The sequence below is a fragment of the Castor canadensis genome, chromosome 7 (genome assembly GCF_047511655.1).
Source record: "Castor canadensis chromosome 7, mCasCan1.hap1v2, whole genome shotgun sequence".
Lineage (NCBI taxonomy): Eukaryota > Metazoa > Chordata > Mammalia > Rodentia > Castoridae > Castor > Castor canadensis.
In genome coordinates, this window is record NC_133392.1 from 122,605,190 (window position 1) to 122,623,714 (window position 18,525).

An 18,525-nucleotide genomic window follows, 5' to 3' on the forward strand; every position below is an offset into this window, starting at 1 on the left:
AGTGGGGCCGCGCCGGGCCTCCCCACGCCGCACCCCGCGTCCGCACTGCGGCTCCCGGCCGTGCGGTCCCCGCCCGCTGCCTCTGGGAACCGGGAGGAGGCTACGGAAATTGCCAGAGGGGACCCCGGTTCGGTCACTCCTTCTCTGGGTTCCAACTTTCTCACGAAGCTGTACCCACGGCCACGTTCAGAAGAACCTTCTTTGCCTACTTGGTGGAGTTTATACCTGTGGGTTGAGCCCTGTGATTATCACCCCCTACACACCTCTTACAGATGAGGAAACTGAGGCATAGCTCTTAAGTGACTTGTCTTCATTACCCAAGAGGTAAGAGTTGGGGCTGGGATTGGTGCCAGAGCCCCCATCCGCGTCATCTTTAGGGACACTTCGGGGGACCTGAAAGGCTATGTATCCTCCAGCCAGGCCCATTGGGTGCAGCAGGAACCTGGGTTGTAAAAGGTGGGCGTTGGCACCATCAACGTGGCTCTTTTTTCCTTAGTTCTCCTGCCCAACCCTACCTCCACCCTGCTGAGGCCTCCTGTGGGCCCCCTACACTGCCCCTGTGGCAGTGACAGCTGCTAACTACCGGGAGACCTCCAGCCTCTCTGCTTTTTCTGGGCAGCTGCTGGGAGGTTGCTGGGCAGACATCCGGCCCAGGTGAGCTGGGAGTGGTGCCTGCCCTGCCTGGAGCCTCACCACCAGTGACAATATTTGCCAAGGGCCTGAGGCCTGACAGATGAACAGGGAGGTGAGGAGCCTGGTGCCACCTGGCAGCTTGAAGCCTCCCTAGGGCCTGTGTGTGTATCTAGGATCTGAGGGCTTCAAAGCTGGGTTGCTAGGGACATGCTGGCTTGTGGGGGGGCATTGCCTGGTAAACATTGCCTTGATCATTTTTGTTGTGTGACTTTGACCAAGTCCTTTACCTTCTCTAGACTTCTGGTCCCTCTTTTGGAAAACACAGGGAGGCTGGGCTAGCTGCTCTCTTCCTGCTGTGAGAGGAAGTCTTTGTAAACCCAGAGCTTGGTTAGGGGTCCCTTTCTGCCTACCCTGCAGGGTCTAGAAAAGTGGTTTCCAGGAGAAAAGGCAGACATGGAGCAATGTTCCTGTTAAAGAATCCCAGACTTCAGTGCTAAAAACCATGTTCATCTCTCTCTTCTACTCTCAAGTCTGTGCCTAAGTCTAAAACCCTGACCTCCTCTGGCCCTGCTGTAGGCCTCCAGGGCAGCAAGTTCTCTCTTCTAGCACATTCTGAACCACGCCTGTCTCTCTGCATACCTGTGAGGGCCCACTCTCCTTTGAGGCCACATGGGTCCATCTGCCTCTGCCATTCTCCTGAGGTCCAAGCAGAGGAGGGATGAAGTGAGACCATCCCCCCCTTTACCTAGACACTTAGTCACTCAATAAACGCTCAGGGAGGCTTGCTCTGGACCTAATCTTGGGTAGCTTGGTCAGTGGTGAACAAACCAAGCCTCAAATCTCCACCACTTTAAAAATTTTGAAATATTTTAAAGTCTTCAGAAGAATATAGCAAATTAAAAAATGAACTCCCATGTTCTTACCACCCAGCTTTGTCAGATACTAACACTGTGTTCCATTTATTTCATACTCTTTTTAAGAAATAATGTTAGAGAAACCGGAAGTCCCTCTGGAAACTCCTTCCCTCTCCAGAATTAATTGCCCTCCCAAATTTTGGTTTTATCATTTTCCTATTTTTTATTCTTTTCCTGAATGTGTGAAAGTCTTAAAAAAAAATGTAATCTGCTCTTACTTTGAAGTTTTTTTCTTTTTCTTTTTCTTTTTTTAATAAATGGCATCATACAACATGTGCCATTCTGTAGCTTGCTTTTTCTCGCTCAGTGTCAGGTTTCTGAGATTTGGCCTTCTTGATCCTGCAGCTTTGTCCCCCTTGCCCTGCTATGTGCTACACCACCCTGTGTAAAGACTCCCATCTCTTTATTTACTCTTCTTGTTGGACATTGAGGTGGTTCCCCATGTCTTGTTATTCAAACACACAGTATTCTTGTATGGCTGTCCTTTGCATGTATGTATTTATCTGGGAAGCCTCTAAGTAGTAGAATTGCCAGGTTATAGAGTATGCATTCAATCTTTTAAAGTTGCTTAGTTTTGTTAGTAAATCAGTACTGCCCCATAAAAGAGATGAACGTTTTCGGAGTACTTCCTATCGTGCTTTATGTGGTATGTCATTCTTCACAACAGCCTTGGGAGATAAGTACTGTCAAGGCCCATTTCATTGATGAGGAAACTGAGGCTCATAGAGGTTAGAGAACTTTCTCAGGCCATCCAGCAAGTAACTGTTGAGCTGCAGCTTGAGTCCAGGGTTGTCTGCTTTTAAAACTCTTGAAGGCCACACTGCAGTAAGGCATGCCACATGGTAGATTTATGTACCATTAAAGGGGACCCTTTGGAAAGAGAGTCTCAATCATATTTGCAATTTTGAATGATCACTTCAGAAGTGACGAGTCCCCATGGACTTGTACTCCACTCTCAGCCATCAATGGTGAAGCAGGGACTAAAAGTCACTTCTGGCTCCACTCTACTCCCTGAACAACTTTACTCTCCTGACCCACACCCACCTCACCCTGACTGAGGTTGAGGGTAGGAGACCTTTGCAACTGGGTCTTCCCCCTAACCTGCTCCTTGTTCTGACCATGGAGCACTAAGGTTGCAATGCAAGTAGACTACATAGGGAGGTGAGAGGGAAGGAGAGAGTAGGGTGGATCCAGGCTGCCTGACACCCCCTCCCACCCTCTAAATCCCTTTTACAGATCCCTCTTGTGAGTGGCATCTGAACAAGGGGAATAGCCACTCCTGTGCTGTGCCTAAGCCCCTTGCATTGGTCACCAACTTTGCTCCATGCTCCATGAAGCCCAGCACCTCCCTGGCAGGCCCTCCACCCGTGCTGAGAGGCTACCATAACCACAAGAATATATGTTGCCTGGGGTGTGCAGCAAAGTGCCCTGGAGCAGAAAGGGCTTGAAAACAAGGGGACAGCCGGTAGAGAAGTGGGGAGGAGTGTCGCAGCCAGAGCAAGGGAAATGTCTGGTGCTATTGCTTATGCAGAGAGCATTTGTCTTCTCCCAAGCTCCTGGGAGAAGCCAGACTCAATTCAGGCTCATGGTCTTCACTCCGTAATCTGTCAAATGCAGGTGAGAGTACTGCTGGTAGGAGGATTAAGCAAAATAATACAGCTGCCAATTTAGATAAAACAAGTGATTGAGTGATAGTCTCCTGGTGGGTAGGGGGGTAGTTGTTAATGCTTTTATTAAGTATAAGTGGGGCCCATGTATTCAACCTTCCTGGGCTCCCCAGCCAGCCCCACCTCACCTCTTCATCCAGCAGGCTTTCCAGAACCCGTCTTCCAATGCTTTCAGACTGTGCCTCTTGATTACAGTGTTGTGCCTCCAGCCCTCTACACACAGTTTACTCTTTTTGGCCTTCTTTCTCCATCTTGTCCTCATTTCACTGCCACCTGTTCCCGACAGCTTTCCTGAGTACCCCAGGCTGGGTTGGGGACCTCTGCAGGCCTAGTGATTCGCATGATCTTAGCCTGGATCACTATGACTGTCACTGTCTCTGCCTGCATATGTTGTTCCTGAAGACTGTGAGCGCCCCAAGGGCAGGCCTAGGTCTAGGCCCACTGAATGTCCCCAGCCCCAGGCTTTGTCCCGGGTGGGAGCTCAGTGGATGTTTGTAAGAAGGAAAGAAAGGAAGGAAGGAAAGAAGAGGCCCAGGACCTGCTCCCAGTCTAGAGGAGGTGGCCACAGACCTACCCAACTCCAGTTAAACTCCCCTCATGCTGGGGCCACGAGGGTTGCAAGTGTGTACCTCTGTACTGTCTTCTCTCAGGTTATTTTTCCAGGTAGACCAGTGGGGTAGAACCTCTCTTCTGTAGAGGCGGGAGGTGGACTGTGTGTGAGTGCAGAATTGGGAGGTAGACTCTTAGCTCTGGAATTGAGAGATGGACCTATGTTGTGGCAATGACTTGACTCCCTGAGGCTGAGCTGATGGGTACTAGCTCAGGCAGAAACTTGGGTTAGAATCCACATTTGGGCATTTGGCCTTAGCCAAGTCACTTTTCCTGGGCCTCATTTTCCTCATCTACAGTGGATATAATAATCCCATTTCACTGGGCATTTTGAGGATTTGAGGAGAGAGTGCCATTGAATACCCAGGGCAGTAGGTGCCCACAGCTTCTTCCCTGATTCTTCCAACAGAGATGAATGGGTTGAGCACCAGTCATTTGTCTGGGTCCTGGGCACAACGCAAGACAGGCATGTCCAGGCTCCTGAGGAGAGAGCTAGTGAAATGAGACCTAGCGATCTTTCAGCCTATAATCCCAGCATTTGGGAGCTGAGGCAGGAGCAGCTCAAGTTAGAAGCCAGGCTGGGCTACATAGCAAGACCAGTAAAACAAAACAATAACAACAACAAAACCTCCGCAAAACTTAACAGAGAATCAAAGAGATGGCAAATAAGCAAGTTAAGGCCTGGGTGCAGTGACTCACATCTGCAGTCCAAGCTGTGTGGGAGGTAGAGATCCAGAGGATCTCAGTTCTAAGCTAGACCCCCCCAAAAGAGGGGCATGACTCAAGTGATAGAGTTCTTGCTCAGCAAGTGGGGCTCTAAGTTCAAACCCCAGTACCATCAAAAAAAAAAAAATCAAGTTAAGGGACATGAAATACAGAATAAAAAAGTCAGAGAGAAGGGTAGGAGGGTGCAGGAGTTGAAGGCAGAGTTTTCTAACAGACTTGGGTAAAGATGATAGCAGCCTGCACAGAGGCCACTGGACACTGAAGCAAATGGGTTAGAGAGGTTTAGGAAGTAGAACTGACAGTATTCAGTGATGAGATGGGATGTGTCTAGGATGACCAACAGATTTCTGGCTTGAGAAACTGGGTAGAGTTGTTTCACTTACTAAAATGCCAAGACTGAAGGAGAACAGATTTAGGAGAATGAACATGAGTTTAGTTTTGAACAGGACACATGTTTTGATTTGCTTGGGAAGATCTGCTGATGTTATTATAGAGGAGGAGACATTGGAGCTGGGCCTCAAGGTATGTGTAGGAGTTTACTTGGTGGAAAAGAGACTTTCTCTTTACCAACTTTTGGGGAGCAAGGTTTCTCTTCAGTGAGATCAGTAAGCTGCTTTCTGGATCCTTCTCAAAGAAGAGGCATCCTGAAGGCCAAAAAATGGACAGGCCTTCTGGAATTTTTATTTCATCCTTGTTATTTATTTATTTTTTGGCAGTACTCAGGTTTGAACTCAGGGCTTTGTGCTTGCTAGGCAGATGAGCTATTGCTGGAGCTAGCAGTAGAGCCCTCATCCTCAATTTTTAAGTGGGAAAGATGAGACCAGAAAAGTCAGGGATCTGGGTTTCCTACCTTTAGACTCCATTCATTCATTTACCTCATGCAGTTATTAAAAGCCTTCTTAGTACCAGAGGCTAGGTACTGGGGATAGAGCAGTGATCGAAACAGAGGTTCTTGCTTTTTTAGAACCTTATATTTTAATGGAGGGAGACAAATAACAAACACAAAAATAAATTTAAAAAATCATACATCAGAGGATGATAAAAGCTATAGAGGAACATAGGAACTAGAAAGGGGTAGGATACGAGGGAGATGTCACTGGGAAGGTGACACTTTATGGACGGGTCTGAGCTTCTCTTATGGACCCCTGCCTCCCCACAGCCCATTGTGACAGTGTTGGTTCTAGAGCACAGGTCTGGAGCCTCAGGAGGCTCTCCTGAGCCTGGAAAAGGAGGAGCAAGAGAGGGACAGAAGTGGGATCTAGTGGGTGGGCTGTGCTCCCCCTGTTGAGGGTTGCGGGCAGCAAAGCCCAATGGGTCAGAAAAGCCACAAGGACTCCTTTTACCCTTGTGAGGGGTAAGATACATTTATTCCTAAGGCCTTCTTGTCCCCCCATCCTCAACCTCTCCCCTACCCTGCTGTCAAGTCTCAGGTGACACTCCCTTCTGTTCCTTCTCTAGCCCTTGGGAACACTGAAAAGTAAGTCCAAACTGTCATTGTGTCCCTGTATAGTGTGGGTAGCCTGGAAGAACTCACAAAAGGAACCCAAAGCCCACCTCAGAGGTCGAGTGGGCTCGTGAGGCTCTGCCCTGGCCAGGAGAGGCTGAGGGCTCCAGGATCAGGCCCATGTCTTCCCCCTCAGGACTCCTGTGAGCAACCTCCATGAGGCCCTGGACCAGTGCATGGCAGCCCTGGACCTGTTCCTCACCAACCAGTTCTCAGAAGCACTCAGCTACCTCAAGCCCAGGTGAGCTGAAGCCCCTGTGGGTGTGGAAGGTAGCGTTGCATGTGCACACGTGTGCGCAGGTGCTCATGTAAGGATGGGGTGAGCTGGGTCATACAGCAGCAGAGGTCTTGGTGGGAACAGCCCTGTGTAACTGAATGCCTTCAGCTTCCTAGGTCACTAGGAAGTCCTAAAAGAATGACTCAGGCTCCCCGTCCCACAGCCTCCATTCTGAGCAGCCAGGCTGTCACAAAGTCACTGTGACTTTGTTTAAATCTGGCTTCTGAGCCTCTTCCCACTTTGATCCCAATGAATCCACTCAGGGTTTCTCCTTGTCAGTTCTAACACAGCCCCTTCTCCCAAAGCACTAAGACTTGAATTGCCTATTTCACTAAACATTTAGGGTAGCAATGAGGGTTGCTCCTTTAGCGATTCCTCCATTGTTTACTGCTTTATTTCTAAATAACATGCACATACAACTTTTTCTTATTCCTTATTTTTTTCCAGTTTTTAAAACTGAGGTATAGCTGGGTGTGAGGACACACACCTACAATCGCAGCACGTGGGAGGCTAAGGCAGGAGAATTGAGTTTGAGGCCAGCCTGGTGTACACAGTGAGACCCTGGCTCAAAAAAAAAAGCCAAAAATAAACAAACAAAAACCCCAGTGAGCTCTCAGTCCCTGCTGTCCCTGGAGCCTGCCTTCTGGAGCACAGGCCCATGCTGAGCTGCCCCCTGACCCTCTCCCTTCCCTTTCTCTCATGTCTCCTCCATTTTACCGGAACATGTCCTCTAGAAATTCCTGAGTTGCATGAACATAATTTTTCTGTAAGAATTTTGAATGCATTGTTCCTCTGCTTTCTAATATCTACTTCAGCTGTGAATTCTACTTCTTCTTACTTTGTATTTGCTCTTTTTTTTTCCTTCTCCATAAATGTTTAAGATCTTCACTTTTATTCCTGCACATCTGGAATTTCACAATGATGTGCTTGAGTGAAGGTTTCTTTTATTCTGTACTTTCATTGGAGACTTTCAGTTCCGAGAAGATCCTTCCATCTGTTTCCTTTTTGTGGCTCCTTAAGTCAGGTGTCTGACTTCCTAGACCACTTCTCTTCTAAGCCTCTTATTTCCCTCTCCTTTCCATTTCTATACCTTTTTCCTTCTGATTTTTGGGAGATGTCCTCATTAAGTCCTTTTATTCACTTTCCTTGTGTCACCATGTGATTACTTTCTTAATACTCTTTATTATCCTCCAGATGTTATTTTTTCACTGTAACATTTGAGTTTTTGTTTTGTTTTTGAGACAGGGAGTTGTTCTTTAGCCCAGATTGGCTTTCAGTTCTCCATCCTTGTGAGTGCTGATTCCTGCCTCCCCAGTGCTGAGATTACAGATGTGTGCCACCATGCCTGGCAATGTCTATTTTTCTTTTAGAACTGGGATTTGAAATTAGGGCCTCACGCTTGCTAGACAGGCGCTCTACCACTTGAGTCACTCCACCCATCTTATTCTTAATTTATGGACACTGTATCTTTTTAGAGCTATATTTGGAATATAAGACCCCTTAGAATAGAGCCTGGTATAGAATGTACTCTATTACATATTTACTGTTACTATTTTTACCACAGAATATTATCCTTTTTTTTTTTTTTTGGTGGGATTGGGGTTTGAACTCATGATCTTGTACTTGTTAGGCAAGTGCTCTACTACTTGAGCCATACCTCCAGTTCTGAAACACTTTATTCTTTCCCTTCATGAGCTGGACTTTCTCCAGGTTCCTGAATTCTGTTCATGGTGAGGAGCCTCTTCTTCTGGTGGCTTTCCTCCAATACCCAATGAGCCCTGGCTGGCTCTCTGGCCATGGTTAAGCATGAGTTCACTCAAAGGCAAATTGGAAAGTCTGTGCCAAGCAGCCTCATGATTGGTGGGCTTGGCTTTTAGATGACTCCACAGAGAGCTGCTGGCCCCCAGGTGTCAGCATCTTAGGTGGTCCAATTTCTCCAGAGAAGAGTCCTCCATTTCTTAGCCTGGACAGCAAATCTCTGAGCCTACCTGAATTCTGAGAGCAAGGTCCAACCATGTCTACTCTCCATCTTGTCAGCCCCAGATATCTTCTGCATTGCCACACCTGATTTCCCCAAGTCTCAGCATAGCAAATGCTCAGGCAGGAGCACTGTTTTCTACAAGTGCCCAACCTGACCTGTTCACCTTCTCTGGACTTGACTGATCCACTCTTCTCCTGTCTGGGGTTAGAGGTCCAGCTTCTGTGGTAGTAGTGGGGATCAGTGTGATGATCCAAATGAGTCCTTCTGGGAACAGTCCCACGTCTCCCTCCTACCCTCTGAGGGGCCTGGGTAAGCCAGGGTCTGCAGCCCTGGTCGGAGGCAAGCCGGGGCCCACCTGCTTCATCACTGAATATCCAGTTCTCTTTCCCAGTAGCTTTGGAAGATTCCCAGCTTCCACTTCCCTCCTCATCATTTTCTGTCCCTCAGGGGCCCTGGACCTCAGACCACAGCTACCTCCTACACTGGAAACTGGCTTTTCCAGGACTGTTCTGCCACTCTCCAAGTGTAGACACTGGCTTTTCTCCTTATTCCCTGAGACTCAACAAAGACTGGGCCATACCTTGGTCTAACTGTAAACCAGACATCCTTCAGACTTGGGGCCAATAGAAGGGAGTCAGAGCACAGGAAAAACCCACTAAAAGCAGATGGCACAGTGTGCCCAGACCCTGGAATTGTACTACCACAGGCTCCCTAAGAGGGCTTTTCGCTTCACGTCTCCCTCCCTGGTGAGGGACTGCTTCCCCTTCCCCACCTCAGGGGGTCACTTGGAAGAGGAAACCCAGAGCAACCAATCTTCTCCCACTTATCTTCTGGATGTCAGTCCAGAAAGACTCTTCCCTGTCTTTTTCAGTTCCTGCAGGCAGGAGCCTTGTTAACACTTCTCACCTGCCTAGTGACACCCAAATATGCCTTCAAAATTACCAAATGTCCCCACAGGAGTAAAATCACATCCCACCTATGATAAACAAAAAATGTGTCTAAAGATAGTCAGATGTCCTTGCATACATTGGGGCAAAAATGCCTCCCTGCCTTCACTGAGAGTCATTGGTCTAAAGGAAATGATTCTTGCTAAGGAGAAAAAACCCCAAAAAACTAAAAAAACAAAAAAAAGAACAAAAAAACCCTGGTCCATTCATTGCCATTGAAGCTTCAAATGAGGTTGGAATCCAGTTTCATTCACTGTTCCTCATTGTGTACATGTCTGTTCAATTATTCTGATCCTACCTTGGGGGGGGTGGATATTTTTCCTCTTTTGCCCTCCCCCCTCCCACTGTCCCTGGAGCACGAAGGCTACTCTATTAGTTTTTCTTGAATAACTGATCATGATTAGTAAATAGGAGGGCTGGGATTCAAATCCAGGACCATCTGGCCCCACCAGTCCTACTCTGACTTCTGTGCTCTCTTGGGTCTCAAGTGGTACGTATGGTCTTCTTGCGTGAAGGGCCCCATGAGAGAAAATGGTGTGCACAGAAATCTGTGTGTGGCCGGTGGAGGAGATTCAGTGTGTGTCCATGCAATATCCTAGAATTTCTGTGAGGGAAGAGGCAAGGCCACCTGCTGAGATGAGGGGCAGATGGTATGGTGGGGGAGGGGAATGACAGGAAGAGGAAAAGTTGTTTCTGAATAGGGTTATGGACCTGGCCACGTCTGGGCCCCAGCTCAGGGCATGCCTGTCTACGCAGGGCGGCTCTCCAGCCTTGCTCAGTGGCGGCGTGGAAGAAGTAGCCAGTTTGTGGCCTCTTGGCTTGGGTTCCTAACTGGGAGCAACAGAAGGTTGGAAGGCTAAGTACTGCATATTTTGACGAGAGAGGGGCTGGCATGAGGGAGCTAAGGTGAAGGGTCAGAAAGAAGGGACAGGCTGGAGGAGGGAGGAGGATGGGGCAGTAGGAATGATGAGTGAGAGTGGGAAGGCAGGAAGATTGTGGCTGAGAAAGTGGCTGGCATCAATAAGCCTCCAGAAGTGTGGGAAAGATAGGTCAAGGTGTGACCCAGGACAGGAAGGCAGAATGGACACCTGTCATTGGTTCATTCAGCAACACTTATGAATGCTCTCGTGTGCCTGGCAGTCTGCTGAGTACTGGGGCTCCGGTACTGAGCAAAATACAGGGCTTCTTAGGACCCAGCAGGGAAACAGTGGAATAAGCACTTAAGGGTTCCATGAGCTACATAGAGACATCAAGTCACGTGGGAGAGGGGCTGGTCAGGAAGGCTTTAGGATGAGTCACATAATTTCTGAAAATATGGGGTTGTTTGTTCACAAATTATTAAAGAGTTTCAAGACAGTGACAGCAGAGAAGCCTTCCTGGAAGAAGTGACATTGATATTGACACGGGCTGGATGAGGACTCAGCCAGATGCAGAGGGTATTTCCAGGTGGAGGGAACAAGCTGTGCACCAGCCTGGCAGCAAAGCAGGGTCCAGCATATTTGAAGAATGGAGGCTCTTCACTTGGCCGAAGTCAGGAGAGCTGAGGCAGGGATTGATGGAATGTGAACGGGGATGTGAGGCTCCAAGAAGTAGCTTGGCTGGAGAGGAGGGCAGTGAGGTAAGGTCTGAGAGTAGCAGAGGTGGGGTTGGGGGCTTTAATGAGGATGAAGGAGTGGACTTGGAGAGGCAGAGGGGCTGCATCTGCCTTCCAGACCCTCCCAGACCTCCCTGGAAAGTGAGATACTCAGCTAAGATTGGGTTGGGGGACAGGAAGGAGCTGTGGGGTTGGGTCAGGATGAGGAGGTCCAGATGGGAGGGATAGACTCAGGGCAGGAGGTCTGACTGGGATCTGACAAGGCCTGACCCTTGGGTGCTAGCCTAGGAAGGAAGTGCTGGAAGCACCTGTAGTGGCCGCATGTCCTTAGTTCCACCGCCATTCTCTGTTTATGGCCCTCCCAGCACCCTTCCCATTTTGACAGCTGGTTTGAGCCCCAGAAGGTTAAGACCCAGTGGACATGTTGTAGAGCTAGGTCCAATTCAGGGGGCTGGATACTATATATGCAAATGAGAGCTGGTGGTGCACACATTAAACTTGAGGTACCTGAGGTTTGGGGGCTACCATGCTTCTCACCCCACTTCCCACTCCAGATCAGAGTTGGGGTCTTCCAAATGGCAGGCTGGGGAAGGGCTAAGATTCCTAGCCACAGGTGCATGTTGGGGCCTTGGGCCTCAGACTAGAAATTCCACTTTATCTGCCAGCTGCCTGGGTGGCTGTCCCTTCTTCTGGGCCCAGAACCAAACTGGATTCAGCAGGTGGGGCTAGGTGGGTGCGGCTGAGTCCTGGGACTCAGACTTACAGAGGGAAAGAAAGAGAAATGCTATGCTGGAGAGCAGAGAGGCCTGGGGAAGTGGGGAGACCATCTGAGGGATGGTGTCTGCTGGGAAGGGAGCCTACCTCAAGAAGGGTGTTATGCTGGTAAAGTGACCCTGGCAGGACATGGAGGAACTCACATTTATTGTGCAAAGGTGATATGGCCCTGGTCTGGGTCAACTATTTAAGTCACTCAAAAAGCCCTGGGACAGAAGGATTATTGTATTCATTTTTATAGAGGAGAAACTTGAGGCTCAGAGAGGCTGAGAGACTCACCAGGGTCACACAGCTGGTGACTGGCAAAGCCAAGATTCCAACCTGTGTCTGAGGGACCCTGTAGTCCAAGTTTAGCATCCCTACCGGAGACAGACACCTCCTACCCACAGGCCACTGTCAGACGAAGCAGTCCTGGCACAGGCTTGGAAGGCATCCTGAATGAGAGCTGGCAAGGCTGAGGAGGGGTCAAACAGCTTGTGTTCCCTTTAGAAACCTTTGATCCTCGAGGGTCCTAACATCTGAGGGTTAGCCAGAAATAAAAAGCAACTCAATTTACAGGTATTTTTTGAACAAGAAAGGAAGAAGGCTAAAGTCACATGATATTATAATAAAACCATCTATAAAGCTTAGTCATCTCTATTTCCTCCAAAGTTCCCAGCATAAGCCTGGCACTGAGGAGTCTGGTAAATAATTGACAAGGGCACGTGGGGAAGGGAGTGAAGTTGCCTTGGCATCTGTGGTACCTTTTAAGCTGCTCCCTCCCACCAGTCTCAAGGCTGCAGAACCCAGGCTGGCCAGCCACTTTGCCCCCTGTCTTAGAGCCCCTGCCAAAGCCCAGGCTGCTAAGGGACTCACTCCTCCAAGTACAGGAGGGATTGGCATTGTTCCTGCCTCTCCTTGCCCTCTGTCCTCTCCATGTGTTAGACTAAATACTACCAGCTCCTCTTGCTAGAACACCTTTGGTTGTGGAGGAGTAGGGAGGAAAGGCTTCCTGAGGCCACCATAGCCGCTAACAATTGTGCTGAGGACAGAGATGAGTCATGCCCAGCCTTGTCCCTAAGGTACCCACAGTCTGCGAGAGAGCTGAGCTTGTGCTGATGTGGTTTCAATGTGGCCCATGCCTCATCAGAGACTCCCAGGCCTTGAGGCGGAGCTCTGGATTCCCTGGGTCCTTCAAGGCTTTTGAGGGCTTGATGGATGAGTCAGGAGATATGGAGGTAGGGAGAAGGAATCCCAGGCTGAGGGAACAGCATGGGGGAAAGGCCCAGAAGTAGAAAACATGGGGTTTTCTTGGAGGAAAGTCTTGTGTGGTTCAGTGAGGCCGGGTACAACCTTGAGTGTGACCAGATCATGGCAGGGGTGGGGCAGGGAGAGAGCAGCAGGAGGCTGGAAAGGTAAGCAGAGCTTGTATCTTGTGGGACTGGGAAGGTTCTCCCAGGGCCAACCAGGTGACAGGATGGAGACAGGTGGCCTGTGAAGAGGGCCAGGGAGTGTAGGAGGAGTTAGCTTAGGGTGGGGCTCAAGGATAGAAAGGATTTTGGAGACAGGCAGGACTAGGGGTGGACCTGCTGGAGGTGGGGGCAGAAGGCATGAGGCAGCCTGGGGCCTGGGGAAGGGCAGCCTCAGGCCAACACACTAGGCCCAGCTAGTCCTCACACACCTTGCTGCTCCCACCTCTTTGGGAGAGAGGAGGAGCTGAGGCTCAGATTTTGAAGGTGATTTAGGGTAGAAGAGGAGCTGGGACTACCATCCTAATGCCATCTGAGGTCTTTTGAGGAGCAGAGACAGGGTCAGGTCTTGGACAAGTAAGTCCCTCCCTGGACCTGTTTCTCTCCAGGCCAGTTGGGAGGGATGGCAGACGATCGATTGTCAGGCTGCCTGCCACACCTGGAATTCCAGAGTGCTGCTCCCAATGTCCCTTCTCTCTGACAGAACCAAGGAGAGCATGTACCACTCACTGACTTATGCCACTATCCTGGAGATGCAGGCCATGATGACCTTCGACCCACAGGACATCCTCCTTGCCGGCAACATGATGAAGGAAGCGCAGTCTCTGTGTCAGAGGTCTGGGCTGTTGGGGGCAGGGGTTAGGGATTGTGAGGCCCACTCTTCTGTCTATCACCTGGCCTGACCCAGTGTCTGGAGTGACACTATTAGTGCTTTTCTTTTGGCTAATAGGCTGTGTCCCCAAGTGCTGAGAGCTGTCCCTGCCAGCACTCCCCCAGAGCTTCGTTGTCTGAGCCATCACTGAGAGCTTGCAGGGACCAGTGCTGACTGGAAGAAAACTAATTCTGGATCTGTCACTTTATTACTCTTTGGCTTTGGGCAGGTCCCTTTCTGAAGTCCACATTACACATCTGTAAAGTGGGTGTGATGAAATATGCATAACATGGTTGTCTTGGGACTGCATGAATACCTGCGTTACAGGACCTGGTGCATATATGAATGTGTCTGGTCCTCATTCCCTGATTGAATGAACAGACCTGTGTTTCATGTGTGGGTAGAGTTATCGTCCACTGCACACGCTTAATACCTGCTCTGGGCCAGGCCCTGGTAACCCTGGAGGTCATAAGACCTAGACATTGCTGATGCCCACATCACCCAGCAGGGGCACAGGCCCCAACAGGGAAGCTGTGAGGGGTTGTAAGGGTCCAGTCTGAGGAATAGGAAAGGCTCGGGCAAGAGCTGATACCTGAGGAGGGTCCTGAAGGGTGACCAGGTGCTAGTCAGGAAAGAAGGAAGGAGATAAGGGGGTTCTGGACAGAGGTAAGAGAGCAAGAGTAACAGGGTGAGAAAGCCCTGGATTTGGTGGAGCTATGGGGAGCCCAGTGTCTGAGGGGCCTGCATGCCTTGAGATTTTCTGGAGTATAACAAAGAGGGCAAAAGTGAATGTGACTTGAGCCTCACCTGAGGCTTCCTTTCTCTCTTCAGGTACCGGAGGAAGTCTTCTATGACAGACTCCTTAAGCAGCCTGGTGTACCGCCCCACTCTGGAACAATTCACAGAAGGTGTGGTACTTGGGGTGTCCTTTCAAGCATGCTGAGCCCAGCTGGCTCCAGGCCTGGGAAGGGGCAGGGAGAGGGAGCAGTTTTGCTCCCAGGTGTCACCAAGGGGACTGGGCCTTGGCTTCAATGCAGGGACACTGGTGAGGGATAAGTGAGACATACCCATCTGATGGCATTACCCCCAGGAACCTGGAAGCCGAGGAAAGGAAAAGTTGTCACGAGGACTGTGGCTTTAAAAAAAAGAAAGAAAGAAAAAAGAAAACAAACAAAAAGGACTGTGGCTTTTCTTCTCAGGCCAAAGGTTGCTGAGAATTGAGTGTACAGTTAGGTTTGCTGACTGAGTTTATGATGTTGTGTGCCCAGAGGGGACAAGACAACTGACAGCAGCAGAGACAGTCTGGGTTGTCACTTTGTGTGGAGGCCATGTGTGGCAGAAGTCAACCATGAGCAGTTTGGGACTTACTTTAGCCACTTTGAGAGCTCTGGAAGATTCCAATACCAAACACGGCATCCAGTGTTCTGGGGGAACAAGAGGACATGGCTGGATGTTGATGGAAGAGCCAGTCCAAAGATGGGTGTCGCGGGGAAATGTGAACTTGGGATAGAGCAACCGGTCAAGGTGGGGTGGGCCTCACACAAGCTTCCTTTGCTTTTGGGTAGTGGGAGCTGGAGGGTCAGGCCCAAGGCCCCTGTGTAGAGCCCCAGGAGACCTCAGGACTTTGGTTTTCTCCCTACAGAGGAAATCCATGCTGAGGTCTGCTATGCAGAGTGCCTGCTGCAGAGAGCGGCTCTGACCTTCCTGCAGGTAGGAGGCCCTTTCTTGTGCAGGGGGGCTGGGGATTTCAGAAGAGCAGTCACCATGTCCAAGCACGACCCTCCCCTTGAGGTCCAGGCAAGGCCTGAGGCTCAGAGCTACCTGGTTCTTGACCCTGGCCAGGCCTAACACAGAAGGGATAGGCCCAGTCCTCCTCACACACCATTAACATGAGACTGCTTCTGTCTTGTCCCTGTTGTTGCTCCTGTCAGGGGTGACCTGGCACAGGCATTGTCACAAACCTACTTTGCACTTGATTCATTTGATGAACACTTGTAGCACAGAGCCTACCAGACTTTTGCATATAGTACAATATTAATAGTTTGGTATGTATGTCTACATTATTATGTAATCTTCACCTCAAAGGCCAGAGTTAGAGAAATACTTAGGAAAGGAGCCATCTTCTCAAGGCTATGTGATTAGCAAATGGCAAACTGGGATTTGAACCCAGGTCTGGTTAAGTCAGAGCCAGGTTTCCTCAACTACACACTGGAAATTATAGGCACTATCACTCCATGATTTTACCAGAAAGTCTGAGCTATAATATAACATACCAAAATCATGTGGAAAGCTGGGAATGGTGACTCATGCCTGTAATTCCAGCACTGGGGAGGCTGAGGCAGCCTGGGCTACATTGCAAGTTCAAGGCCAGCCTGGGCTACATAGTAAGACCCTGTCTCAAAACCAAACCAGAGCAAACCAAACCAAACTAAACCAAACCAAAACCAAAACCAAAACCCTAAAACAAGCGAACAAAAACTGAAAAAAGAATCATGTGTGCATGTATGTATGCATATCTGGGAGAAGATGGACATACATTTTAAGCTCTTTTTTTTTTTCATCTTTTTGTGAGTTCAAATCCCCCCAAAATCTTTTGGATATCAAATGATCAGAATTGGATTAATCCTAATCCTTGTCTTAGGACTCACTGTAAAATTGCATCATAAATGGCATTTCACTCCATTTATTTGTTTATTATATTATTGCAAATAAGCAAATACTGACAACCCCCCCCACCCAGCTAGAGGGTAGAGCACCACATGTGGTGGAGGGTGGGAAAGAGGAGGTAACTCTCCCTTCCCCTCTGGCCTCATCCTATCGTCCAGCTCCCTCCCCAGCGGGAAGCTACTGCCTGAAGTTTTCATCATCCCCCACCTTCTAGTTAAAAATAGTTTATCAGCTTTCTGTTTGTGTGATAACAGCACGTTGGCTGGTTTTTAGCTTCACAAAGGTCTGAAGCTATGTGAGACTTGCCTTTTTCACCCACCCATGCGTGGCTGTGTCCTGTGTGCTGATATGAACCTCCCTTGGTTTGTCTGTCCATTTTTCTATTGATAAGCATTGGGCCGTTCCTGGTTCTGTGAACGTTCCCAAAGGTGACTTCTGTAGCCTGCATCCATCCACTGCCTTTGGGTGGGCACCCAGGAGTGAAGCTGCCAGGCTGGCTGGGGATACTAGTGCTTTAAGTTACAAATGTGATAAATACCCTCTTGTGGTAAAAACCACAACTTGTTCAAATGAACATCCCTCCTCCTCTCCCACGCCTTTCCACCTAGAGGGAAGGCACTCCATGGGGAGCGTCCCCCACCACAGGCTTCTCTCCAGGTACCCAGTATGTGTGCCTGTGAGGATGAGAGAGGGGTGGGGCTTGTTGATGCCCTGGGCACTTAGGAGGTTTGTTTGGCCAAGGAATAGGGGAGCCTGGTTTGGCTGACCTCTGACCTCCCCCCCAAGGTCCCTCATAGATCTGGGAACGGGTGTGGGGAGGCATTCAAGGCTTTGTGTGATCCCTCAGGCCTACAGCTGCCTGCCTTGGGCCCAGCTCTCAGCATCTCTCCTTCCTGCAGGACGAGAACATGGTGAGCTTCATCAAGGGTGGCATCAAAGTTCGAAACAGCTACCAGACCTACAAGTGAGTGGGGCAGGCGCAGCAGAGCTGGGAGGCCTGGGTCACAGCAGCTATTACCTTGTGCCCTTCAGACTGTGCCGTGGGAGGCAGAGCACTAGCTAGAAGCCCTAGTCTAGAGTACTGTGAGCTCAGGCAGATTTCTTCACCCATAGTGCCTCAGTTTTCTGGAACATTACCGTGTTTTTCTGGCTGTGTCTGTTCATTTGGTCTCCCAAGTGTTTTCTCTGCTGGGAGAAATAAGACCCAGGTTCCACACAAACAGCTTTGGCTGGTGGGACAGGAGATAGACCCAGGGAATCATTTGGGGAACAGCATCAGAACTCCTACACATCCATGAAGGCCCAGTCTAAATCCCACTTTCCCCTATGAAGCCTTCTTGACCTCTTGAGCCCTTAAGTAGACAGAGATTGTACACAAACACGCACATACGTGTGCATACACACATGCATGCTCACACACACACACTCCCTCAGGGCCAGAATCATTTCCATGCTGTCTCTGAGTCCCTGATATAGGTATTCTGGATCAGGCACAAACTGTGTTAATGGATGAAAGAATACAGATTCAGTTCAGATTACATTGAGTAAACCACATTTAGTGGTTTCCAAATTCCTTATCTATGATTCTATAATCAAATAAAGCTCTGAAAGCCCAGTTTCCCCCCTAAATTTTGAATTAAAACCTATTTCCCATTAAAAGTTTATTTGGGACTACTTATCTTTACCGTCCTCATTTAATGTGACTGTTTCCCTGCCGATGGAGGTATTGCTCATAATCATGACAAAGGCTGGCTGGACTACAGCACGCCATACAGTGTGTGGACACCATGTTACCTTGGGGCCTATGCTGCAATTGTTCAGGGACAACCAGAAACTTGTCCCTGGACTCTGACCCCTGCAGACTCCCTTCTAGCTGCCAGAGTGATGTCTCCAAAGCACACACCTGGTCAGGTCACCCCTTGCCAACTCCCAAGGCTCCTCTTGCTCTTGGAATAGAGTACTGGCCATTGTCTACTCATTCCTGGGAGTTCCCTGTTGTCCTATCTCCCACTTCATTCTGTCTCAGACCTTTAGACCTTCCCTTAGTTCTTCTAATATTCCAAATTGATCTCTTCCTCAAGACCTTTGGACATGCTGTTCTCTTTGTCAGGGATGGTCTTTGCAACAGACTA

General features: G+C 49.3%; 1 protein-coding gene across 8 annotated transcripts in view; it reads left to right on the forward strand.

Moving 5' to 3' along the window:
* The window catches only part of Ttc39a (tetratricopeptide repeat domain 39A), a 52,321-nt gene that overhangs the window by 10,088 nt on the left and 23,708 nt on the right, over positions 1-18,525 (forward strand). For 5 of the 8 annotated variants that reach the window (XR_012449911.1, XM_074080163.1, XM_074080162.1 and 2 more), the window contains exons 2-6: positions 6,190-6,294; positions 13,559-13,690; positions 14,558-14,634; positions 15,369-15,436; positions 17,293-17,357. Coding sequence is in view for 7 of the 8 variants with exons in the window: in XM_074080163.1 (XP_073936264.1) it covers positions 6,190-6,294; positions 13,559-13,690; positions 14,558-14,634; positions 15,369-15,436; positions 17,293-17,357 (447 nt within the window). In the remaining variant the exon portion in view is untranslated. Of the gene's footprint in view, positions 1-36; positions 325-6,189; positions 6,295-13,558; positions 13,691-14,557; positions 14,635-15,368; positions 15,437-17,292; positions 17,358-18,525 lie in introns of those variants that run through there. The other 3 variants (XM_074080165.1, XM_074080167.1, XM_074080166.1) reach the window with 3 other exon arrangements.